The 25,655-nt window shown below is 45.3% G+C and overlaps 5 protein-coding genes across 5 annotated transcripts; 3 read left to right on the forward strand and 2 right to left on the reverse strand.

Annotated features, from left to right (window-relative positions):
• Positions 1-10,776: 10,776 nt before the first annotated feature.
• F5J12DRAFT_783904 (uncharacterized protein) lies at positions 10,777-11,292 on the forward strand (the record flags this gene model as incomplete). Its single annotated transcript, XM_051742939.1, has 1 exon — positions 10,777-11,292. One exon carries the CDS (start codon positions 10,777-10,779, stop codon positions 11,290-11,292), a length of 516 nt encoding a protein of 171 aa, XP_051598641.1.
• Positions 11,293-13,747: 2,455 nt separating this feature from the next.
• F5J12DRAFT_948084 (uncharacterized protein) lies at positions 13,748-17,308 on the forward strand (the record flags this gene model as incomplete). The annotated part of the gene is made up of 11 exons (XM_051749769.1): positions 13,748-13,846; positions 13,897-14,535; positions 15,124-15,168; positions 15,214-15,282; positions 15,338-15,839; positions 16,277-16,441; positions 16,494-16,531; positions 16,580-16,684; positions 16,816-16,962; positions 17,012-17,193; positions 17,242-17,308. The coding sequence occupies 11 exons, from the start codon at positions 13,748-13,750 to the stop codon at positions 17,306-17,308; spliced, it is 2,058 nt and encodes a 685-aa protein (XP_051598642.1).
• Positions 17,309-21,119: 3,811 nt separating this feature from the next.
• F5J12DRAFT_708269 (uncharacterized protein) lies at positions 21,120-21,698 on the forward strand (the record flags this gene model as incomplete). Its single annotated transcript, XM_051740601.1, has 1 exon — positions 21,120-21,698. A coding segment is annotated over one exon (579 nt), but the record flags the coding sequence as incomplete, so codon positions are not given.
• A 653-nt stretch (positions 21,699-22,351) lies between these two features.
• F5J12DRAFT_723048 (uncharacterized protein) lies at positions 22,352-23,080 on the reverse strand (the record flags this gene model as incomplete). Its single annotated transcript, XM_051741425.1, has 2 exons — positions 22,352-22,579; positions 22,622-23,080. Coding segments are annotated over 2 exons (687 nt in total), but the record flags the coding sequence as incomplete, so codon positions are not given.
• Positions 23,081-23,842: 762 nt separating this feature from the next.
• F5J12DRAFT_783908 (uncharacterized protein) lies at positions 23,843-24,787 on the reverse strand (the record flags this gene model as incomplete). The annotated part of the gene is made up of 4 exons (XM_051742940.1): positions 23,843-23,962; positions 24,015-24,403; positions 24,486-24,509; positions 24,559-24,787. 4 exons carry the CDS (start codon positions 24,785-24,787, stop codon positions 23,843-23,845), a joined length of 762 nt encoding a protein of 253 aa, XP_051598645.1.
• Positions 24,788-25,655: the final 868 nt, after the last annotated feature.

The following is a 25,655-nucleotide window of genomic DNA, read 5'->3' on the forward strand; positions in this document are numbered from 1 at the left end:
GCTGGCTGTCCTTCTTTACATGAGGGCTATGGTCTTCACCTCCATTCATCAGCTACATCCATGTCCACCTCACCAAACACCTTTGGTGTGTGACAGCGTTTCCAGGAGGTTTTGACTTTGATGAACCCTTCAATCCTCCCACAGAGCATCAAGAACTTTTGCCTCCCTCAGAACTAACCTCTTCTTTGCGCTCCTCATCTAGTAATTCTGAACTCGCTGCTGAACAACTCCTTATCCCTTTGCAATCGCTCACTTTAAATCCCACTATTGTTTCCCCTGCCCAAGTTTGCACTCAGAATACCTCAGTCACCCCACTCTTAAATTCTGCATCCATTTGCATAATGTCCGGAGCTAGAGACATGCCACTTAGGGGCTCTAACAAAGCGCTGAAGTTTTCTGGTCATACTGAAGACATCACTCGCTACCTTGAAGATGTTGCACAACTCTGCATTGAAGCTGGCCTTGACACTGGAAGGGATAAAATCCACTGGGTCATCCATTACACCGATCACAATGAGGTGGAATTTTGGTCCACCTTAGATGCTGCAACCAATGGCTTCAATGACTGGGATGCATTTTCCAAAGAACTCCTGAACTACTATCCAGGTGCCTCAGTGCAAGATCGCCACTATACCAAAGCCAACCTGGAAACCCTACTCTACCATCAAGTCCAGAAACCTATGGGATCGCTGGAAGATCTCAGTAAATATGTCCAGAAATTCCAACACATCCTGGGCCTCATCCAGAAGAAGAAGAAGCTCCCTGAAGACTACATCAATGAGAAATTCCTTGAGGGGTTTCCCCCAAGGTTCTGGAATTCCTTGCTCATGTGATTGCAACTTTCAGACCTAGATCACAACATCAACAAACCTTGGGTGCTCAATCTGGTCTACAAGCATGCTAACTACCTACTCAGTGGAGCAAAACAAAATCTCCCCCAGCCTGATTCTTCGGCTTTGTTTCCCCAGAACTCCACACCCCCTTCGTCGTCAACTGTCCCCACTATCTTAAAACACAAGTACATCCAAGTCACCCAACAACCTACCAACATGTCACCCCCTCAGCAAGGTCAAGATGCCCAATTCTGTCACTCTTTTGACCCATGGTGTTTCTTCTGCAGGAGCACTGATGGTCACCATATGGCAGAGTGCACACTGTGTTGTGAATATGTACAAGCTGGGAAATGCACCCTGATAGGGGGAAGAGTATTTATGCCTGATGGTTCTGACATTCCCAGGATGGCTGCTGGCCAGAACTTTAAAGAAAAGATCGACAACTTCCTTGCCATGTGCAATTCTATCATCACTTCAGCAAACCTTGTCTCCATACAACGTCCTAGCCAGTCATCAAACTCATCTTGAGGACGTGATACCTCACCTCATCTCATCAGCACAATGTTCTTCACTAATGAAGAATCCATGGAGTTTCAGGTCAACCTACATCCCTCCTCCTACCTAATTGATGAAGAACTAGAGGGGAATGCCAATGAAGAAGACCAACATGCCCTGGCGAGAGCTTATGTGGAAGTAGAAGAATTGAAAAATAATATCAAGAAGAAGGCTGCTCATTTTGACAGTGTAGAAATTCTGGCCTGCTGTCAGCAAAACCCTGCGACAAGTCCAGCACCTGCTAATGCATCATCCACCCCCAGGCCAGTCATTAATTCCATTCAAAATGATCCTGTCCATGTTACAGAGAACCCAACCATTAGTAAAAGCCTGGCTGTCTCTAATCCCACAGATCCCAGGAAATCTAAGCCTACAACAACTCCCACACCCCAATTTCGATACCAGAGCAGTTTTGATGAAGTGGCTGCTACCAGATGTCTCGTAAACCAAGTCTTAGAAGTGAAGATGGAAATCTCTACCAAAGACCTCCTTACTGTCAGCTCGGAGATTTGTAAGCAGGTCCGAGAACTGGCTGCAACGAAGAAGATAATGATTGGGAGCCTGGAAATGGCGTCAGAAGCTGTGGTGTCACCTACCTGGGTGTCCTATGAACAATTCTGGGTCAGAGACGTCGAAGGGAGGTGTGTAGGCCTCACTACTGCCCCCTTATGTGCTGTCAATGGCATCTTAATGGACAAACTCCACATCAAATGCATTCTGGACAGTGGTTGTCAGGTGGTAGCCTTGTGTCGTGAACTATGGGAGGCCTTAGGGGCTCCTCTTCATTCTGACATGAGCATGACTCTCGAAGCTGCTAACCAATCCAAAGAAAGTACTCTAGGTGTCATAGAGAACGTGTCCTTGTGCATAGGGAATATTGAAGCGCACCTCCAAATCCAGGTCATTGATCACACTCCATTTGATCTACTTCTCGGGTGACCCTTCTTCTGTCTGCTCACCAGTGTCCTATGAGATTTCCCCAATGGGGAACAGTCCCTAGAGATTCGTGACCCTAACACAGGAAGACAGGTATTAATTCTGATGTGCCCTCGAAACAGACTACAGCCTCTTCCACAGTTCATAAATTCCAATGACAAAGAAGACTACTCTGCACACAAGGAGATGCGTCACCACATGAAACAACCTGAGCAGGGTTTTTAGTAACAGTCAATGACTCGTTTAGATCATGAGGAGGCCATGATAATGTTTTCTCCATGTGCTTGCTCTACATTTCTGATTCTCCCTTGTTACCTTTGAACCCAGTTTCTCTTTTCTCTACAGATACTACCCAAAATTCCACTGCAGCATTGCTCTATGGCTTACAAAACAACAGTACACCCCCAATTGACCCATTTGATTCTAGTTCCATTTCTTCAAATGACCCTTTCTTATTTTCTACTAGCACTACTGTTTCACCACTGACATTTTCAGCCTTACATTCTACTTACCAGTTTGATCCCGTCCTTCATATCTTAAAATACAAACCTGTAGCGAAGAAGGTCAGGCTGGTACCGACGTTGATGCCTGTGGAATTCTGGCTAGAGCATTGGGAGGCTGGAGATCCTCTCATGGACTTACCTGTATTACCTACTCATCCTCCTCCATTCATGCCAGGTTCCAGGTTCACCCAGGAAAGGGCTGACAAGCTTGATCTGGACCCTTCAAAGTTCCTCTGGCCCATGGAGTTAAATCTGGTGCAATGGCTGGTCAAGACACATGAGACCGCCTTCGCTTGGGATGCCTCAGAAAGAGGAACCTTCCGAGAAGATATGTTTCCACCGCTGAAGATACCCACGCTAGCCCACAAACCCTGGGTTGAGTGGAATATCCCCATACCTCCAGCCATTTTTCATGACATCATTGGCATAATCAAAGAAAAGATTTCTGCAGGTGTCTATGAACCTTCTACTTTGTCCTATCACTCGAAGTGGTTCTGCATAGTCAAGAAGGATGGAAAATCCCTGCACCTTGTTCATGACTTACAACCTCTGAATGCCACATCTATACAAGATTCAGCTGTTCCCCCTTTTGTCGACTCAATTGCAGAAGCTTTTGCCTGCCACTCCATCTATGGAATTTTAGATCTCATGGTCAGATATGATCATCACACCATCCACAACAAATACCATGATCTAACTACCTTCCAAACCCCTATTGGTACCCTTCGACTCACCAAACTACCTATGGGCTATACAAATGCTGTCCAAATTTTCCATGGAGATGTCTGTTGGATATTAAAGGATGAAATTCTGGAAGTTACCATCCCATTCATCAACAATTGCCTGATCAAAGGCCCCAAATCTCATTACCAAAATTCCGACAGTACTTACCAGATGATGGCACAAAACTCCGGGATCAGATGCTTCATCTGGGAACATCTGCAGAGTGTCAACTGTGTCTTACATCGTCTGTGTCATGCAGGAGCTACCATCTCAGCAAAGAAATGCATCATTGCTGCACCATCTATCATAGTGGTCGGGCATAAGGTGTTGTTTGAGGGGAGAATTCCGGATGAGGCTAAAGTCCAGAAAATTAAAGATTGGCCCTACTGCACTAATGTCACCGAAGTGTGCAGATTTTTAGGTCTTTGCTCGTATTGCAGGATCTTTATCAAGGATTTCACTAAGCATGCACAACCCCTCATTGAGCTGACCAAAAAAGATGTCTCCTTCGAATTCCACAATGAACACAGAGAAGCCATGGATTATCTTCACCAAGCTATTGTCTCATCCCCTGCGCTATGCACTATCGACTACATCTCCAATAGGAAGGTCATTCTGGCGGTCAACACCTTGAATATTGCTATAGGATACCTCCTCATGCAGGAGGGGGAGGATGAAAAATGCTATCCTGCAAGGTTTGGCTCAATAACTCTCAACAACCGTGAATGCCATTATAGCCAAGCCAAATTGGAGCTCTTTGGTCTTTTCTGCGCTTTACACGATGTCAGACTTCACATTTTCAGTGTGTGGAATTTAGTTGTCGAGGTTGACACACGATATATAAAGGGGATGATTAACAATCCTGACTTACAGCCCAACACTACCATCAACTGCTGGATTGTGGGAATTCTTTTATTCAACTTCGAGCTCATACATGTCCCTGCACACAAGCATGTGGTGCCAGATGGTCTTTCAAGGAGACCAAAAGCAGCAGAAGATGAGAATGGGGAAGAGGACTATGAGGACTGGATAGATGAGTGTGGAGCCTTTGCTGTAGAGCTCTTGAACTGTAGGGAGGCCCATTTTGAGTCCCAGCCTTACCCTTCAGAAATTTTGAGTACCTTGTCAGACTCACCTTTGGTCTTGTCACAGAGTCTAGGCATCTACTCCTCTGAACAAACCTCGTTGAGTGTCTATGAGACAGAAATTCTGCACTCAGAGAAAGTGATCCAGAGAGAGGAGAGGCTGAAAGTGGTAAAGGAATTTTTGGAGACAAAGAAGACGCCAGAAGGATTGGAGGAAGGGGAGTTGGAAAGCCTGGTGTGTCTCCCCTCTCAGTATTTTGTCAAAGGAGGAGAGCTGTGGAGGAAAGAGCCTCAAGGATGTCACCAACTCGTAGTCGCCCTTCACAAGCACCTTGGGATTCTTTGTCAGGCTCATGACAAACTAGGGCACAAGGGTATCTTCTCAACCTGCATGCGTTTGCTGACTCATTTCTGGTGGCCTATGCTAGAGAAGGACATCCACTGGTACATCAAGTCGTGTCATGAATGCCAAATATGCCATCTGGATCGCATTCATATTCCACCAGTCGTTGCCATCCACAAGCCCCTATTCTTCAAAGCATACATGGACACGTTCTTAATGCTGAAGTTGAATGGATTTTGCTATGTCACCCAAGCTCACTGTTCACTCACTAGTTACCCAGAGTGGGCTATGCTTCGTGTGGAGACTGGCAAGTCCATTGGAAAATTCATCTTCAAACAGATCTTGTGCTGCTGGGGTGCAGTTGTGGAAATTGTCACAGAAAATGGTGGTCCCTACATCCTCGCTCTTGATTGGCTTTCCAAAACCTTTGGAATTCACCACATACGAATCTCACCCTATAACTCACAAGCTAATGGAGTTGTTGAGCATCGGCATTTCGATGTGAGGGAGGCATTGGTAAAGAGTTGTGGAGGAGAAGCATCAAAGTGGCTGGAAGTGGCTCCTGCAGTGTTCTGGGCAGAGAGGGTTACAATTCACAAGGCAACTGGGTTTTCTCCGTTTTATATGGCTCATGGCGTCAAACCTAGACTCCCTTTTGACATTGTCAAAGCGATATTCTTGGCCCCTTTTGAGGCAGAATTTTACTCGATGTCAGAACTCATCGCCCATCACGCCCGCCAACTCCAGAAACATCCAGAAGACCTCACTCGAATCCATGATCTCATTCTGAGATCCCACTTCACGTCAGTCAAAGACTTTGTCACTCGTTTTGTGCACACCATCCAAGACTTCGACTTTGAACCTGGCTCACTCATCCTTGTGCAGAATTCACATATCAAGCAAGAACTAGATCACAAGACCAAACCACACTACATGAGCCCCATGATTGTTGTTTGGCATACCAAAGGAGGCTCGTACATCCTGGCAGAATTAGATGGAGCTGTGTCCAAATTCTGCTTTGCCACCTTCCGGCTTTACCCCTATTTCCTGCAGAACAACTCTTGTATTGAAGTCACGCAGTTGACTGGAATTTCCACAAGCAACTTGGATTGCTTGGATGACAATTCACTACCAGACCCTGCACTTGCTGGCATCCCTTTGGACAAATCAGATGAGTAGCACACCTTTCTCTCTATCTTTTTCCTTCTCTTCTTTCTTCTCTTTCTCTGCTTCTCCTTTTGCTTTTATATATATACCCTCTGCATCTCGTATGAAACAAAACTGTCTTCACAGTCAAAAAAAAAAAAAATTTCACTCATCTCTGGTCTCTCCTCAATTTGTTCTCTTTCCCTGCCCCCTTCTTAGCGATAATCCTGTTCAAAATGCCAAAAGATTCACAACATAAAATAAAACAAATAAATTCCGCAGTCTACTTACACTACTGTACATGTACCTACATATCTTTGAGCTGATCCTTCAACCTCTTCAGCTCCTTGCATCGCCCCTGAACTGTGCTGATTTGTTGCTCCACTTGTGTCGCCAACAGCCCCAGCATCTGGTGGATCTGGGTCAACTCAAACTCCTCGTCATCTGCCCTACCCTCCAACAGTCAGATGCGCTCAGCAAGAGTCTCACACATAGTTGATTCACTTGGGTTTGTGATCTGCAGAGTTTCTTCGACTGGAGGACCTTCAGACTCGTCCTGCGCACTGATGACAGGTGTAGGTGGATCATCAATAATCCAGTCAGTCTGCAAAAAAGTCCACCATCACCAAGGTCTCCTGGATTGTCCATTGGTGGCGGAGTTAGCTCAAGGTGAGGTCAAGGTGCAGGGGTTGCTGATGGAAGGAACAGAAGTGGTCAAGGTACGGGAGGTAGGGGCATGTCAGAAAGCAAAGGGGGACTTGCTCAAGGTGTTGGGTGTACAGGAGTTGGTTTGGAGTTTTGCCTGGGGGGTGGTTTGTGAGCAGGGATCTGGAGTTTCAGCCCAGTTGTTGCCAGAGTTTCAGTTGTCATCATTACTGTTGTGAGTCAAAGTGTGGTTCAGTGGTGAAAACCAACCAAAACCAACACAAAAGACAATGAAAGCAAGTGGTGGTGTGCCTATGCAGTACCTAGATGGTAGAACCTGTTCTTTGGGAGGTTTTTTGTGAGCTACAACACTCAAAGATGAGTGCTGAGGGTTGGGGGTGCTCCTGACAAAGAGGGAGCAAGAATGTGATAGAAAGCCATAGGGTAGACTGCTGTCAGCCTACAGAAGGATGGATGGTGACTTAATTTGATGTCCTAAGCTGTACTGAGCTCAGGGAGGGCTTGGAGCAAAGTATATGGATGATAGATGATGATAAGTGAAGTAGATGATAGCTAGACCCTTAATAAAGTCTCAACTATTGAAGCTGATGAATGATTTACTGAGAGATGATAAATTGCGAGCAAGAGGGGCTCTCTGATGTCTTTTTTTTTTTTTTTTGCTACCTAAGTACAGTGACTTATATACAGTACAGGGGCATTGCCTATGGAAAACAAGGTGCAAACACTTGGTAAGTGATTGGTAACTGATGAGTAAGGAATGTAAGCAATGGGTAATCGTCTTGGAAAGCATTGGTAAGCATTGGTAAGGATAAGTAAGCCAAAAAGTGAAGAATCAGTAAGCAAAGTCAAAAGATTGGTAAGTATTGGCAATAGGTGAGTCAAAGACAGTCAGAATGTCACAGTATGAGTCAAGCAACATCAGGAACTGGGAAAGTGCACTGGAATCGCATTAGGGGGAGGCTGTGCATGTCACATCTTGAAGAGATTGCTTCTAGGCCAAAGTGGGATGACAGAGAGGCAGCACTGATCTGATGCCAATATAACATTGCTTGACTCATACTGTGACATTCTGACTGTCTTTGACTCACCTATTGCCAATACTTACCAATCTTTTGACTTTGCTTACTGATTCTTCGCTTTTTGGCTTACTTATCCTTACCAATGCTTACCAATGCTTTCCAAGACGATTACCCATTGCTTACATTCCTTACTCATCAGTTACCAATCACTTACCAAGTGTTTGCACCTTGTTTTCCATAGGCAACACCCCTGTACTGTATATAAGTCACTGTACTTAGGTAGCCGCATAGAAGGTTCCCTTGTCAACCTCTCTGCCTCAAGCTGCGCCCTCAACTCTACCCTCTCCTGATAGTCTTCGAAGATGTTGTCAATGTGGACTCGTCTTTGCTCCACTGGGCATCAGAGGTCAGTGATGGCAATGGCTCCTGGGACTAACAGGTTCTGGCACATTGCAGATTCCTTGGTGTAGTTGCACATACACTCGTTGCAAACCTTCGGTACAGTAATTCTGTTGTCATCTATGTATTTCCACCATGAGCAAATGCTGGTCTGTGGAACTCTGTCAACATATGACACACTGCAGTGGAAGGTTTACTCACCCAAATCTTGTCCCAGTCCTCCACCCACATGTAGATCATCTCCAACCTCTCCACTGGCTGTGGCGCCATCTCGATCAGGTCCCAGACATGCCCTAGAGCAGCTGTGAGCACTGTGGCTGCCTGGTCCCTCATGCTGAACACGGGATGCATGTTGTTGACAGAGTAGGCTTGCATAGTAGTTAGTGAGGGTAGCAGGTATCTGAGAGTGAGGTGGTGGATTATCAAGGGTGAATCTGATGATGAGACATTTCTGGGCAAGTTTTTAGTTCCGAGGGGCTGCTGCTGACACATTATCTGGGTGCAGAGTTTTTGTTCACACAAGCTGTGTGACCGAACACAGGCCTTTGTCATTTACATCACCTTCTGAATCTCCACTGCCCTTCTGTTGTGACTCGATGACCTCTGACCAAGGATGGTCAGCATTCGAAGACCCTGGGAGGTGTAGGGAGTAGTATACTCCCTGAGGCTGAAATAGGGATGCCAACACCAAAATTCCACCATTACCATCCACATCTGTTGTCTTCAGAATTATCCCATTTGCCTCATGCATTGCCTTGTGTGCCACCTCGCCCATCAAACCTTCGGAGCTTCCCTATCCATCAGTAATGCACATCAGTCATTGTCCCAAAATTCTGTGTCAACATCAACCTGACATTCGTCTATCCAGAATTCCACAGTCATGTCGCCTCAACCCTCGCCTCGCCACATAGCTGGGAAGCCACACAGATCATCAGTAAAAACTCCAGTTACCCCTCTCGTTCCTTTCCCACAAACCTTTCTCTGCAATGCGAGAACCCCTTTCTACCTATGGCCTCTACCCTTCATGTTCCACTCTACAGTACAGTGCACACTCGTCCTGTCAGAAGATACCCATCTTTCCCCTTGTCTTTCTCAGTTGCTACCTTACAGTTTGTTTTCACACGTTGCTGTATGGCTTTGACATCTGACATGTCATCCCCTTTATTTTTCGGAGTTTTGCTTCTCCCACCCCACATTTCTCTGATCAGTACCTTACTCTCCATGTACTATATAATTCTGCCTCAACGATGGAAAAATACCACCCATCTTTTTGGAGTCACAATCTGTGTATTTGTGAGTCTAAGTGTTCAAAGAGTCATCTGTGCCCTCTGTGGCTATTGTGTATCAGCATCTTCTGTGTCTTTCATGTCCTCTGTGTATCTGCATCACCCATGTCCATCCCCTCCTTTGTGTCCCTGTGTCTAACATGTGTCTTACTCATCTCGGAATTACTTCTTCACCTCAAGATCATCACTCAGAATTTCATAACCAAGTCAATTCATACCCAAATTTTCCACAGCCCTGCAGATCTAATTTCCGCACCCTACATTCAACTTCCTAGCTGTCTCTACCATCGCATTATACATCTCCTTCCTACTCAGCACCCCTTGGGTCGAGCCTAGGGATTTCCCTACAGCTTTCCCCCTATTCGCATGCTACCCAGAGGTAGTGTCCCACACTGCTCTCCTCCCCATCCCCAAGTTTGTGCACAAGAACAAGCATATTTGCAGCCTCCTCAAAGATAGGCTCATTCATGAATGCCTGGATATCATACTTGAACCTGTCAAGCAAGCTGCCAAACTCAGCATTATGTTACCAGATTCTCTGGGGCACATGCGGTACTGTTTCATGCCAATTGCAGGTTATATCACCAACACTCCCAAGGCTGCCATGCTTGCAGCTGTTGGGGGAAAGACTTCCCTGATCACCATGGTGATGTACAAACAGTTTGGAGACCCATTCTGACATGAGCCACGAACCATGTCCACCACTTTGGCTCAGCTTGCAGCAGTGAAATTGAAGGTCCACCCTACAAACATCCAAGTCTTCTTTCACAAATCACAGTGCTTTTGCCTCAGCAGAGTTAGTGACCCATTTTGGAGGGACATTCCACTTTCTTGTCCAAGCACTTTTATAACTCTGGAGCCCCTTCACCACCTGCACAAGGAATTTTGGGACCACAACATGAAGTGGTGCATAAATGTGGTTGGTGAAGCCAAAATCGACTTTTGCTTCTCAGTTTTACAGCCTACTGCAGGGTTCTGTCACTTTAAAGGTGGTGTTGCTAAGCTGAAGCAGGTGACTGGATGCATGCACCATGATGTCCAATGTTACATTTTCAGTATTATCACTGGAGCAGCCCCTCCCAAAATTATTACTGCTATTCATGTGCTCATGGACTTCTGATACTGAGTCCAAGCTTACCACATTGACGATGATGATCTTTGTATAACATCTTCTGTACTGGACAAGTTTCATGTGCACAAGCAGTCGATACTTGATCATGGTGCATGACATGGTAAGGGAAACAAGCCCATCAACAATTGGCACATCCCCAAGTTAGAACTCATGCAGAGCATCATACCAAGTGTGAAGTGTGTTGCAGTCACCATCCAATGGACTGCCAATGTAACTGAACATGCCCATGTATTGGAGATCAAGACACCCACATCAACTAGCAATAACAATAACTATGATCCTCAAATTTGCCAGTACCTTGATTGCACTGAAAAATGTAGGACATTTGAACTTGCAACATCATTATATGAATCAAAGACTCACTCCCATGGTCGTGCAGAAGAAAAGTCCTTGGAGATTGAGGATGGGAGTTCTGATGGTGGTGACAGTGAGATCAGTGATTGTGAGGAGGCAAATCTAGTTTCCAAGACACCAGGTCCTGCATGGCCCATCACTGATTACTTCACCATCTCTGTGCGCCTCAGGACCCAGGATCCAGACTCCATTCCCTTCCCCTTGCATAGTTTTATCGCAGATGGTATGGCGATCAACCTTTCCTATGACCCACCCTTGCAATGCATTAGTGTTGATGGTGCTGCCAAGAAGTTTGGACTACTTGACCTCTGAGCTGCCCTTGTTGATTTTCTAAATCATGAGAAGGTGTATGGACCAAGCCCTGTGCACACTATAAGTGGGCAACATTGGGGATCAAGCTCTTCAACCCTGCCTTTTACCAATCTGCAGGTTTGGTACAAGATGTGGCTGCAGAACACAGCAATACATGATATCACAGACATCCTCCCTGCCCAGACTCTCTTCTGTTCTCCACCTTGCAAGACCTGGACCCTTGGCCACTCTGATGCAGCTATCATCAATGTGGACCCCTGTTTCAAATGACCAGAGAGTGGCTTGAAAGGTTCATGGTCCACAGTACTTTTCCATGTCACTCACAAGAGTATCTTAGGTCATGTTGTTGGCCAGCTCCATCTCCTGATGTGCCCTTTTGGCAAGAGGGTCATGGACAGACTGTTTTTTGGTCTATGTACAACATTTTGACATAGCAGCTGAAGATGCGACACACCTACATATCCTTAGGCATGCAAAGAGAGCAAATGGCCAATGTCTTGGCAATGTCATCCTGCTCAGTCAGGTCCAGGCATTCACACGTCTCATACCTTGCTTTGGGAAAACTGCAGATAATCAATTGATGGCATACAACTCCTTTGAGCATTCTACCAAATTCTATCTCAACAAATACTTTGACAAAAATATGTACTTTGCCCTAAGTTGTTCAGACTCTCCTCCCATCTGGTCAACATACATGTTACCTTACTGTATACCAGAGCTTATTACATGTTAATGTTGAAATGCATCAGTATTTTGAGTGGTGGCACCATTTTCAAACATGTGACCCTACTTGGCAACATCCCTCAGAAATGTCCAAAGACTCAAACAAAAACAGATATCAAACAATAGATGGTACCTACAAGCTGATCAGTTCTCTCCCCCTGCCCAAACACAGCTGCATGGTTCATGTTATGGACAAGTTCACTGCTTCAGAACTTGAGGGCACCATCATCTGTGAACCACAGATACAAGTTAGCTCTCCTCAGAGCCTCGGTTATGTTACAAATATTATCTTTGAGTCCTTCAGAGATACATTCACCTCCATAGCTCCCAGGTCCCTGATTGTCCCTCTGAAAACAATTCCTGCATGTATCCATAGCTATTCCACCTCCTTCAACCAGGGTGGCTTGTCAGAGGACAGCCTGGACAGCCTATACAACAATGATAAAAAGTGCTGGAACTGGGAGCTTCATCCACCCCCAGGCTCTGATTCACCTCCCAAGCAGCCCAGGCCACTTGCCTCAGAGTTGCCAGTAGAATTGGAAAAGCTCTGCTTTGAAAGGCAAGTTTCTCTGTTTCTCAATGCTATCAGAACTGCCACCAAATCCATGATGCCCAGTCTATCCAGCAAACCCCAGTGTCAATGGATGGCAGACTGGAGCAGAACCAGCTTGTGAGGTTCTACAGGTTATTCCCGAAAGCCCAACCTCATCCTTGTCAATAACACCCCAGTATCCCTCAATGAGATTGCATGGTTAAGTCCCAAAGTCATCACCAAGTACTCAAAGGAGTCTTTCAAGCCAGCATCCTGCCTTGGGAAGATGAAGGACACTAAGGCATATCTAACCCTCATCAACTAGCCCTGGAGGTGCTATGCCCTTGGATTATCAATTACTGATAGTGAACTTCTTCAACTTCACTTTTATGACCACTCTGGTGGTGCAATCTCACCCTCTATCAATATCCACACTGATGCAGAAGTCTTCATATACATTGTGTATGTGCCATTGCATTTGGCTCCCACTCAACCCTTGGCTTTGATTCAACCATAGAGATATCCCCCCATCCTGCACACAGCTGCAAATGCACAGCACTTGCGATACCTCTCTCCCCTTTCCCCTCTCCTGCAATGCCTTCTCCTCACTTGGAGTTGGGCATCCTCCCCAGTGCAAACTCACTCCTGACTCCCACATCACCCAAACACATCCCAGCAATTGGGAGGATCCAAGTAAACAAGACCTTCTACAAGGTGCTTGATGTATTATTCTCAAGCACAGGCTTTCTAGGAAGGGGTACTGTTTGTTACCTCACACACTACAATGGGGAATACTACATCATCAAGGATTATTGGGTGGAGGAGTCAGAGCAGAGGACAGCCCTGCACAAAGTCAACATGATGAAGCTGGTCCAGGACATTGATGGAGTTCCCAAGTTGCAACACTACTGGGTCATTGAGGTTGAGCCAGGCATTGTTGATAAAACTGAACAATATCATCATGAGAAGTGGTGATTGTGCATGAAGTCTTGGAGAACTCACATGCGATTGGCTATGAAGCCATGTGCAAGGCCAATGGTAATGTTCAAGACAAAAAAGGAACTCGTTTCATGCATCCAAGATATTTTATGAAGTATGTATCCTCTTCCACTTGTAAAATCAATACTAATTGCTTTAACAGTCCAACAGCAGGCTCTTGAGAGGGGTGTCCTCCATCGAGATTGTAGCATCAACAATACGATGATCAAGGGCTTCACAAATGGGTCATATGGCTTTCTCCTCGACTGGGAATTTGCTGTATGGGTCATGTTACAGGGGGAATATGACTTGGGCAGCACAGTAAGTACTATGCAAAACATTTTGGAACTTGAAGCTGATAGTACATAAAGGGGACAGTCCCCTTCCTTTCAGTGAATATCCTTTGCCAACTCAAGGAAGCCATCACTAAAAGTGGAACTAATGTCCCATCAATCCAGAAAAGTGCCTCTCTCACCCACATATTCATTGATCACCCTACTACTATACACCATACATTTGCAGACAATATCAAATCCCTGTTCTACATTTTCATCTGGATCCTCATCCTTTATGATGGGCCACTTGGCCATGAGTGTCAAGATATCAGCCATGAAAAGACACTTCTTGGCTTGTGGAGTGAAAAGGTGGCTGAAGATCTCAAAATCACCAGATGTGCCAAGTTCACATTCCTTAATGACCCATCCAAATCAAGGCTGGATTCTGAGGTCTCACAATATTTTCAAGATCTAATCCCTCTGGCTAATGAGTGGCATGTATTGCTTGGGCAGTCCCTGCTGAGTGGAACTGCAGTGCAGTTCTCTGACACTATCTCCCTTTTAGATTGTTTCTTGGCCAGCATGCTATACAAGAAACCACCAGAGATGATGAATGCATTCCAGCAGATCATCGCCCAGCACAAAGCACTTAATTTAAGCATGCATCCAAGTCAGGAGAACAATATGGATGTTATGTCTTTGGCAATTATGTCTTCTAAATGCCTTTGTGAAGAGGTAAGGAGCATGGATAACCCTCCTATACCCAATAAATGCTTCAAAGGCATGTAGTCTTAGCATGAATTTTATGTTTAGTTCACATTCTGTACATTACATGTAAAGTGTTTCAATTCATTTGCAGTGGGTAACCATCTCTGTGCATTGTTTTGTTTTACATCTCATGATGAACCTGTCAATGTTTATATGGATTCACAAGATGTCATTTCATCATGGTCCCCAGGCTTCCATCTTATACTGTTCTCTGCTTAACTGCTTGTACCTTCAGATGTCCACCCAATCTGGAACAATCCCACCAAAAAAGAAGGATAGCAAAAAAGCCAAACAATGACCAGAGGCTGACAGAAGCACTCCACCTGCAAAAAAAAAGTGTCTAGGAAGCCCACCCATGATCTCAAAGAGTCTCAGTCTGTTGCCACAGCAGGACTCCATCATAGCAGAAGGGCAGGGGTGGGTTCAGGTGGAAGGGCCAAGCAATTGGAGTGGATTGGTACTGCCCTTGAAGGCCAAGCTACATGGCTGTGAAAGTTGATGGATCTCCCCAACAATTCCATTGTAAATCCTCTTGCACCTCTGCCCACTTGGCAGAAAAAGGGTGGGGGCTGCAGTGCTGGCCAGAATGCAAAACTGAAGGTCAGTTCTAGTTATTTGCAAATATCAAGCTAACCACTTGCAAAGTCCAATGCTGCCCCACCACCCTACATGCCTCCCATTGTGAATGGTCCTAGCCCAGCTGATATGCCTCTGGTGAGTGTCTTTTCATAGTGATATACAATGTTCATTTCAGAATCCTGTCCCTCAGTCTTCAACAGCAGTAGCAACACCTGTCTTCCATCAGTGCCCCACAGACTCCCATTGCTTTGGTTTCAGTATTCCAGCTCAACAGCTGGGTCATATCATGCCTCCCGTGATGGAACCTGACCTTCAAGTGCTCAATAATCCTTATATTGCTGCAATTCAGGGAGACCAAGTTCCCAGTAATACATCTCATCCACCAACACCCCAGCCCAACTACCAGTCTCAGTTTATCCCCCACCAGCCACCTGCTACCATCCCTGACTCTTGTATCAACCCCTCCCTTGATAGCTCACTCTCATCGAGACAAACTTCAGCAACCACTGATGTTCACCACAAGAGTTTGGAGAAGCTGTCATCAGAGGGCTCCTCAGAAGAGGAGTTGGAGTCCTTGAGTAATAACCCATCAGATGCAGAGGCTGGTGAGGTCTCCAGAAATGAGTCTGACAAAGAACAGGACAATGCATTTGGATGGGGTGCAACAAATCTTAGGCAATCAACTCATCCTGGTATGTGCCAGAGGTTATTATGGTATTGGCTCAACATTCTTTGTTAGGCTTCTCCCAAGAAATGATGACAAGCAATCCTATTTGCCACAATTCCTTGCCCCCTGACCATGAGTTTCAGTACTCATGCAATGAGGATGATGATGTGGCTCTGTGAAGCTTACAATCCAAGGACAAGGCTCAGCCAGAGGTATGAAAATGCCATTCCTGCTAGCTTTATTTATTCAGATTGTTATTTTAGGGTTCCCAATGTGACACTGTTGTCAATGTTCTTGAACACCACCATTGCACTAACAGCCATCCTTCTGTTCCTGATCATGATCTTCTGACCCTTGTGCATGACTTGGTCAACGAAGTATCTCAGTGTGCCAGAGCCCCTTATAACTCCAAGAAAGCGAAGGGATGAGGGCCCATTGCCTTCACAACTGAGATTTTACAAGGCAGTATGAAGGACTGTCTTGAAGATGCTAAGCAAGAATGCAGGGCTCCACATGCACTTTCTAACCCATTCCCATCAAAATCTCACAACCTCAACCTCTCCATAACAGAGGTGCTCATCACTGTCATCATCGAGTGGAATCAACATGGTGTGCAATTTGAAGATGGTGAGTAACAATATTTTTGCTTTATACATGCCTTGTTATCCTAACTTTATAGGTTACTGGCCTGACCACAAGCAAGATATGGCATGCCTTGTAAGTAGTCCTGTCTTTTGGTTACAGCTACTGACATACTGCTGGTAGCTCCTTGGTGATATATCTACCTGGAGTTCAGAATTGAAGTCGGTTACACTGGCAACCATGCCATCCACATTCAACCTTATCCCTCCTTCTGATGTTGCACCACAGGTTCATGTACAATGGATAGAGACTGCTGCCACAAGGCTCCTTGACAACTTGCTTTTCCTGTGAGACAGTTTCAATGAGAATGTACATTCATGCAGTTTGTTGTCTGCACTACTAATGGATTGGTTTATCAGGGAAAAACCAGGAATTTTGCTCACCCCACCCTCAAGGAAGCTGTCATACAATTCTACTATACCAGGACCTATCAAATTGTGGATAAGCATCCTGAGTCCTTCAACAATTCAGTTCCCCTTTCCTGTCTGGCTCTCATTGCAGCTGTGGTGAGTTATTTTACACCCCAAGTTGCTGCAACTCAAACTTTTCTCACAGTATCATTGTGTGTTGGATGGATTTGTGAAGAATGGCACAGGAAAGACAATGCCTCAATTCTCTGGAAAGGCTTACAATTCCATTTTCCATGGCATGATGAAGGTGCTGAATGACATCCTTTGTAATCCCTATCACAGTGTGAGGTTGCACAATCAGCTTTCTCAGTGGGCGAAGGAAGGATGGTAAGTACTGGGGTGGCTGATGTGCTTGTGCCTGACTCCTCATATCAGGGCTGCACTGCAAGAGGTTGATTCAAATGTAGAGAGGTACCAGCACATTCAGGCAGTCCTTGATTGATATCATAATACCTAGTCCTGTCATACCTGTCATTACACATAGTATGCAATTGGTGCCAATGCTCCTGTTCCTGTCATACCTGCTGTGAACTGTTCCTAGTTGTGGGGTGATCACATGTTTGCAAAGTAAACATTGAGTGGGGAGTACTGGACAACACCCCAAGGAGAATACAGTCTGGCCAGTTTTGTACAGTGATATATAAGCATGAAAGTTCCATAGCAATCCATAGTAAGTAAGATACTGGACAAAGTTCCATGACAATGTGACCATTCCATAGTAACAGGCAACTAGCCATAGCAAAAAGTGTTGTTGGGTGCATCTGTCTAGCCTGGACCTAGCTAGGGGACTCTGTGTATTATGGAGCACTGTGGAGAGCTCCACAGCTCAAAGTGATTTACTGATGTGGAAGACCAGGTGGATCAAGCACATAGAGTCAGGGAGCCTTAGAGTGACAGAGTGCATACCTGGCCTGGCCAAGATGGTGAATGGTCCTAAGTACTTTTCAGAGAGTTTTTCTGAGGGACAAGTGGAGCAGAAGTACTTGGCTTTGACATGGGCCTGTTCTCCAACCTTAAACCCAGGCAGAGGTATGCATTTGGCATCTGCTGGACCCTGGTAGTGCTGCTGAGTGGTGGACATTTTGGAGTGGAGGAAGTCACAAAGGGTGGTGAGCTTAATGACATAGTCATGAGCTTGCAGTGTAGGAATAGGTAACTGATAAACCTAGATATAGTAATTAGTCAGTGGGCAAGTATTGTGCTCAACCCAAGAGGGAGATTCTGTTTTGGAGAAAAGAAGTGTAGTAAAAATGTATTAAAAAAAAGTGAACTGGAAGAGATACTTAGCTCTGTCTGTCCTATACCTTCTGCCAGTCCTCCTGGCACTTTGGGTACTCCACAAAGTAATAATTTCGACCTTGAAAACTCACTGAAATGTGAGACTAAATCACCCTGCTGCTGAGGGACTCAAACATGGATTGCTTGTATAGTAGACTGAACTTGCACAAACACAGCACACATGCTTAGTCAGCAATGTGGCTGCTCATCACTAAGTCCAGAGGCACAAAAACAAAAACACAAAACAAAACAAAAAAAGAAAAAGAAACTCCTCAACCCCTAAACTCCTGACCAAGACAACTTCTCATAGGGAACTTGATCCTGTTCCCTACATCTGAGGGGTGGTTTAGAATTTGACCATCCTCAGTCACTCTCCTCCTTGTACAAACATCCCCATTCCTCACAACTGCTTTCCTCAACTTCACCACATACCCTCATCCTCAAACTCTTTGACTTCACCACACCTACTTTGCTCCCTACCCTCATGGCCTTTGAACATGGCCTACTCCTTTCCTAAGACACTCTCCTGACATCACAGAACAACCTCCCCAAATTCTAACACTCCCCACCCTTGAACACAACTCTCTGGACCTTGAAGTGCCACCAAATGATGGCAGAGATAAACTCCAGGCAAACAAACAAGTGAGTAATAAATCAAGTGTGGAGCAGCTCAAAGAATTCTCTTCAAGGTGCAGTCTCTTTACAAAATGGTAATGGGGTGTAATGCAGCACCACAGCTGGTACAGTGGATGCAGACCCTCTACAAGGCAATTTGAAGACATATATGTACCTAAAAAAATCTTGATCAGTGGTGTACTTACTATCCTCACTCACACACATGCACTCTCAACTATTCTTCATCCTTAAGATGACCTAGCACAAGGAAAAACAAAGAAAACTCAAAAATATACATCAGGATGAGTAGAATCACCTGAAGGTTAGTATGACTCAGTTGAGTGACATCATATGAAGTAAAACTCAAATTAAGGAAAAACTGTATATCAATACACTCACTGGGACCTTCACTTCACCCATCTGTCCCATTCCCATTTTAACAGCCTCAACTCTCTGCACAGGCGCTGCAAGTCAAAGTGAGGTTCAGTGGTGAAAACCAACCAAAACCAACACAAAAGACAATGAAAGCAAGTGGTGGTGTGCCTATGCGGTACCTAGATGGTAGAACCTGTTCTTTGGGAGGGTTTTTGCAAGCTACAACACTCAAAGATGAGTGCTGAGGGTTGGGGGTGCTCCTGACAAAAAGGGAGCAAGAATGTGATAGAAAGCCATAGGGTAGACTGCTGTCAGCCTACAGAAGGATGGATGGTGACTTAATTTGATGTCCTAAGCTGTACTGAGCTCAGGGAGGGCTTGGAGCAAAGTATATGGATGATAGATGATGATAAGCAAAGTAGATGATAGCTAGACCCTTAATAAAGTCTCAACTATCGAAGCTGATGAATGATTTACTGAGAGATGATAAATTGCGAGCAAGAGGGGCTCTCTGATGTCTTCTTTTCTTTTTTTTTTTGCTACCGAAGTACAGTGACTTATATACAGTACAGGGGCATTGCCTATGGAAAACAAGGTGCAAACACTTGGTAAGTGATTGGTAACTGATGAGTAAGGAATGTAAGCAATGGGTAATCGTCTTGGAAAGCATTGGTAAGCATTGGTAAGGATAAGTAAGCCAAAAAGTGAAGAACCAGTAAGCAAAGTCAAAAGATTGGTAAGTATTGGCAATAGGTGAGTCAAAGACAGTCAGAATGTCACAGTATGAGTCAAGCAACATCAGGAACTGGGAAAGTGCACTGGAATCACATTAGGGGGAGGCTGTGCATGTCACATCTCGAAGAGATCACTTCCAGGCCAAAGTGGGATGACAGAGAGGCAGTGCTGATCTGATGCCAATATAGTACATCCAAAAGTGGACAGGGTGAGTCAGATGTCAACAGGGGTCAAGCTTTGGGGGTCTGTGGGGTGACAGGAGCATAGGGGATCGCAACTTTCCCCCCCAGACCATCCTCTCAGTGAAGCAAATAAAAACTTCATGAACAAGGCTCTGTTGGAAGAGAGGATGAAGGGGGAGCATCTTCTGCTGTATCTTGCAACAAGGAGGCAAGATGTGCATCATACTCATCATGGATGTGATCAGGGAGAGTGGAGAACAGTAGATTATACTGTAGCTGTTGCAATTTTGGAAGAATGATGGATGAGACTGGTATGAAGACATTGCAGGGGGCAGGGAGGAAGGATCCATATGCTTCTTGGACTGGAGAGACTGAAACAACCACATAAGACCTTTCCAAGCGAACGACAGACCTGAGGCGACCAAAGAACACACTGTCCAAGCTGGATGGGCTGAGAGGGGGCAGATGAGGGTGGGATGTACCAGGATGCTTCGGGATGGAAGCTGGTAGGAACTCCTGGTAGATATATGTAGCCATGGTCCCTAGCAAAGGGGACAAGCGAAATGACTGATGTGGAGGCAGCCATATCAGAAGAACTAGCGAAATGAGTGTCTTTTGGAGGGAGTGCTGTAGAAACATGTGGAGTGCGCAAATCCTTTCCAATCTTGGAAGGTAGGATCGTGTGGCTGAGCACTACAAGTGAGTGTGGGAATGGTTTCGGTGTCTGCAGAACTGGTGGAGATATGTCGAAAACCAGAATGCTGTACACGGGCGCTTAAGAACCTTATTGGCGCTTAACCTGCCTCCTCCTTTTTCTTTGGCACCGACAACTTGTTCTTGTGCGAGGGATGACTGCTGACATTGCTGGCTGTCCTTCTTTGCATGAGGGCTATGGTCTTCACCTCCATTCATCAGCTACATCCATGTCCACCTCACCAAACACCTTTGGTGTGTGACAGCACACCCGCTAGTAATGCACTTACCCTAGTTTGTGTTTGCCCAGATGCACAGCACCAAATTGGTGGATTTACCCCAGTTGCAAAGGATGTCATCACAACTGTGTTGCATGATGCAGAATTTTGGAATGCAGTTGGACAACTAATCAAGACTGCCAAACCCCTTGTTGATGCTATTGGGGACTGCAAGTCATGTGACACATCACTTGCAGACTGCATGCTTACCCTTATATGCTGTGCAAGGACAGTGTCCAAGCTTAGCCTTGAGGATGGGGATGACACTTCCTTCTGGGCCCATGCATGGACTGTGTTCAATCACCATTTCCATGCAATGAGCACAACCATCCACTCGCTTGCAATATTCCTTCATCCAATGTGCTGGAAGCTTGCAATCTCCCAGGTTGCAAATGGATGTTCCTTCCAATTTATGGTTGAGGCTGCACTCAAGATTGCAAAGCAATGGAGGTGGAATGAGGCTCTTGTAATCTCTGTTGTCCACAATCTCAAAGAGTACTATAAATGCTCTGGTGTCTTTGCTGGTGGAGAAGCAGATGCTCTCATGTGGTGGAAATCACTTCCTATCTGTGCAGAAAAATGTCCATTAAAGCTCATGGCCATCACAATCCATTCAATGGTCCCTCACACAGCTGATGTTGAGCATTATTTTTCAGACCTTGGTGGTGTTCAGTCTCACAAGTGATGTGGCCTTACAGTCAAAACATTTCAAATGCTCAGAAAAGCACACATGCATATGGAAAGCCAGACACTCACACCACATAATTTTTGAACTCAGTGCCAAATGCCCAAGCACTTACTACTTTTGAAAAAAAACTCCTGGCAAGACCCCAATCACCATTATACCATTGTTGAACATCCAATACAACAAGTCCATTCGCTATTGTGCCAATGTCCAAAGTCCCATTGCCATGAGTTCACAGGCTATAGTGATAGATTTGGTGGTCATTTACAAAAAATATTGCATAGTTTTATCTGAGTTCAATATCAGACCCACAGCTTAGAGTACATATGTGTCTAATGTCTAAGTGGTTGAACAAAGAGACTTTGATCCATGGCTGAAAGCCTTCATCCCAAAGCCTTCCCATCTACAAAACAAGTTGCAAATATGTTGATTCTCAAACAGCACCACCCCTTTCTCCACATTCCCCTCACTGAAGAGTCTTCGACCTTCAGCAACATCACTAGAGACAATAAAAGAGCATGGGACATTGACAAGGTAGAATACTGAGTAAAATGTACTTACAGATGTGTGAGGATCTGCAGATCTGTCAAAAGCAGTCCACTACCTGGTTGAACTCATGTAAGTAGATGCATGAGTAGTGCCACCTATTGCCACAGCTTACCTTGATAGTCAGATATGTATACTTGACCACCAGTCATGATGTACTGCATGTGTTGAGTGAAGGCCAAAAAGTCTGTGATCTCTTCTGCCTTTGTATCCAGAAAGAAGCAAGGAGCTGCATCGCCATTGTGGATGTACTTCACAAACTCATCATCTGAGGATGTGGGGATGAGTTCCTCAACAAGGTATGTGACATTCACAATACTGCTGGGCTTGGACAGCTTCCCAGACCCCCTTTCTGTTTCCACTGGCACATCCAAATATGCAAATAACAATCCCACATCCACAAAGTGCAGGCAAGGAATTTCAAAAGGTGGTGGTACCTTGGTATCTTTGACAGCATGATCAACAAATTGGTATGTCATCTGCAAGAGTGCTTTGGCCCAGTACAAAGCATTGGCTTCACAGTAGAGTATGTTGGACTTGTCTTGTAGGGCATAATGTGTGAATGGGGGTTTGACTTCCACAGGATGGTTGTTGATATACAGTCTTTTGAGGATGATGCGATCATTGGGAGATGACCCAATACCCATGTCCCTGAGAGGTGATAGGTTGAGTTGCACAATTTGGGCCATCTTGAATGCTCTGACTCCAATGATTGAATCAGCAGAGGCATCGAGCTGGATTTTCCCAGAGCAAAGGTCAGCATTTCTAATATTGAATGCAGCCTTCTCACTGACCAGATCATTAAGATCATGGGTCAGGATGGGGTAAAAGTCCACTTGTATGACTTTCTGCTGGAAGACTAAGATACATCAGTACTTCGAAACTACAATGATATCAACTGGAAAGTCTGCTTACCTGTCTTTACATTGAATTCAGAGGCCCCCCCAGACTGTAATGCTTTCTTGATTTGATTGCAGTTGGGGGACAAGAAAGTTTTTGCAGATCTCTTCTGGGGTGGAAGGGGAGTAGAACCACTGGATGAACTACTAGTATGATGGTGGTGGCATTTACCAGACATCACACTTGAATTAGTGGGCAGCGCTGTATCCTGTGTTCAATGTGTTAGTGGATGGGTTGGGTCAAAATCATGTTGGAGCTAAGCATACCTTTTCTCCATCCCGAAGATGTGTAACATCATGCGAGATTGGGCGATCAAACATGCTACTTGACGTCATAGAAACCACTCCCTTGGAGAAAAAAAGAGTGGATGGCTCAGAAGTCATTGTGCTTCAAGGTACAACCAGTGTCAAGACTGTAGAACCAGGGAGAGAAGTGCTCAAGCTGGCCCAAGATGTCTGCTGTTCATGGGCAGGTGGGCTAGAGCAGAGCTTCTCTCAAAATTCTTCAAATTCTTCCCACTGATTCACAGGTACAATGACAAATAACATGAACTGTTTTGATTTAAAAACCTTCACTTTTGATCCTTTCCGATTGCTGTCATGGAGACAGTCACCATAAAAGTATGCCATTGGGCTTGAATGTCTGGAAATGTCAACCCATTTATTGTTGCAAATGAAGAATTCCTCCTCTCACCAGGGAAACTGTGGGCAGTAATCTTTGATGCACAGTACCAAAATGCCAAGTGCTATGGCCAAAAGTTCATGTGCAGTGCTCAGCACATCAACATCTTTCAGCCCCTCACAGATACTCTATCAAACTCAATTAACACTGCTCATACAATCTGAATCAAGCAAAACTTACTCTGATGTTGTTTGCTTGCAGATTCTTCTTTTTGCCCCCAGCTTTGAAGACTGCCCATATTTCTAAGGAGATTGTCTCTGCGGGAGGTGGGTTGTGAGCCATGTGTGCCCAATGTTCACATTGAGCTGCATAATGCACATGCTGTGCACTATAACCAGTGGAGCCAGGTGGCAGCATGATCATGTGGCCTGATGCAGCATTTGCTGGAGGGTTTGCTGGCCAAGGGACATTCTGCCAAGCAGATGGCACTTGGACACTCGGACCAGCAGGGGAAAACTTGGGGTTGTGATGAGCAGTTGGCATTGGCAGTGGAGGCATCAACATTGCCAAGTTGCTGAGGTTTGGAGCAGCATTTGACATGGCCATGATGGTGGGGGGGTTGACCAAAGCTACAAATAAGTTGAGTTTAGCAGCAAGTCTGAACACACAGATTGGACATACCTCATGACTGTGCAGTGCTTATGGACTGACATATGTACTGTGGATCAGGTAATGCTGAGGATGTATGAGTCCAAGCCCAATGAACAGAGCAGAACATACATACCATTGGTGTTTTGTGCCTGAGCTATGGTGGCAGGTTTGTTCTTGTACCACCTATGACACACTTCATAGATGAATTTATTGGGCTGAGCAGGATCATAGGCAGCAGCATAGAGGCAAGGCTTGCCCTTGTATATCAGAGCTTGGCACCAAGACTGCTGGCAGATCCTGTCTTCTTTTGCAAACACATCCTCAGTAAACTGAGTAATGAGGTTTGAAACAGACACTTGCATGGGGGAAGGATCACAAGATAACAAAGATACTGAGTGAATGGGTGAGAACAATGGTAAACAGGTTAAGTACGATGTCACACACCAAAGGTGTTTGGTGAGGTGGACATGGATGTAGCTGATGAATGGAGGTGAAGACCATAGCCCTCATGCAAAGAAGGACAGCCAGCAATGTCAGCAGTCATCCCTCGCACAAGAACAAGTTGTCGGTGCCAAAGAAAAAGGAGGAGGCAGGTTAAGTGCCAATAAGGTTCTTAAGCGCCCGTGTACAGCATTCTGGTTTTCGACATATCTCCACCAGTTCTGCAGACACCGAAACCATTCCCACACTCACTTGTAGTGCTCAGCCACACGATCCTACCTTCCAAGATTGGAAAGGATTTGCGCACTCCACATGTTTCTACAGCACTCCCTCCAAAAGACACTCATTTCGCTAGTTCTTCTGATATGGCTGCCTCCACATCAGTCATTTCGCTTGTCCCCTTTGCTAGGGACCATGGCTACATATATCTACCAGGAGTTCCTACCAGCTTCCATCCCGAAGCATCCTGGTACATCCCACCCTCATCTGCCCCCTCTCAGCCCATCCAGCTTGGACAGTGTGTTCTTTGGTCGCCTCAGGTCTGTCGTTCGCTTGGAAAGGTCTTATGTGGTTGTTTCAGTCTCTCCAGTCCAAGAAGCATATGGATCCTTCCTCCCTGCCCCCTGCAATGTCTTCATACCAGTCTCATCCATCATTCTTCCAAAATTGCAACAGCTACAGTATAATCTACTGTTCTCCACTCTCCCTGATCACATCCATGATGAGTATGATGCACATCTTGCCTCCTTGTTGCAAGATACAGCAGAAGATGCTCCCCCTTCATCCTCT

Source organism: Pisolithus orientalis (assembly GCF_024613125.1).
Source record: "Pisolithus orientalis strain OTSU chromosome Unknown F5J12scaffold_21, whole genome shotgun sequence".
Lineage (NCBI taxonomy): Eukaryota > Fungi > Basidiomycota > Agaricomycetes > Boletales > Pisolithaceae > Pisolithus > Pisolithus orientalis.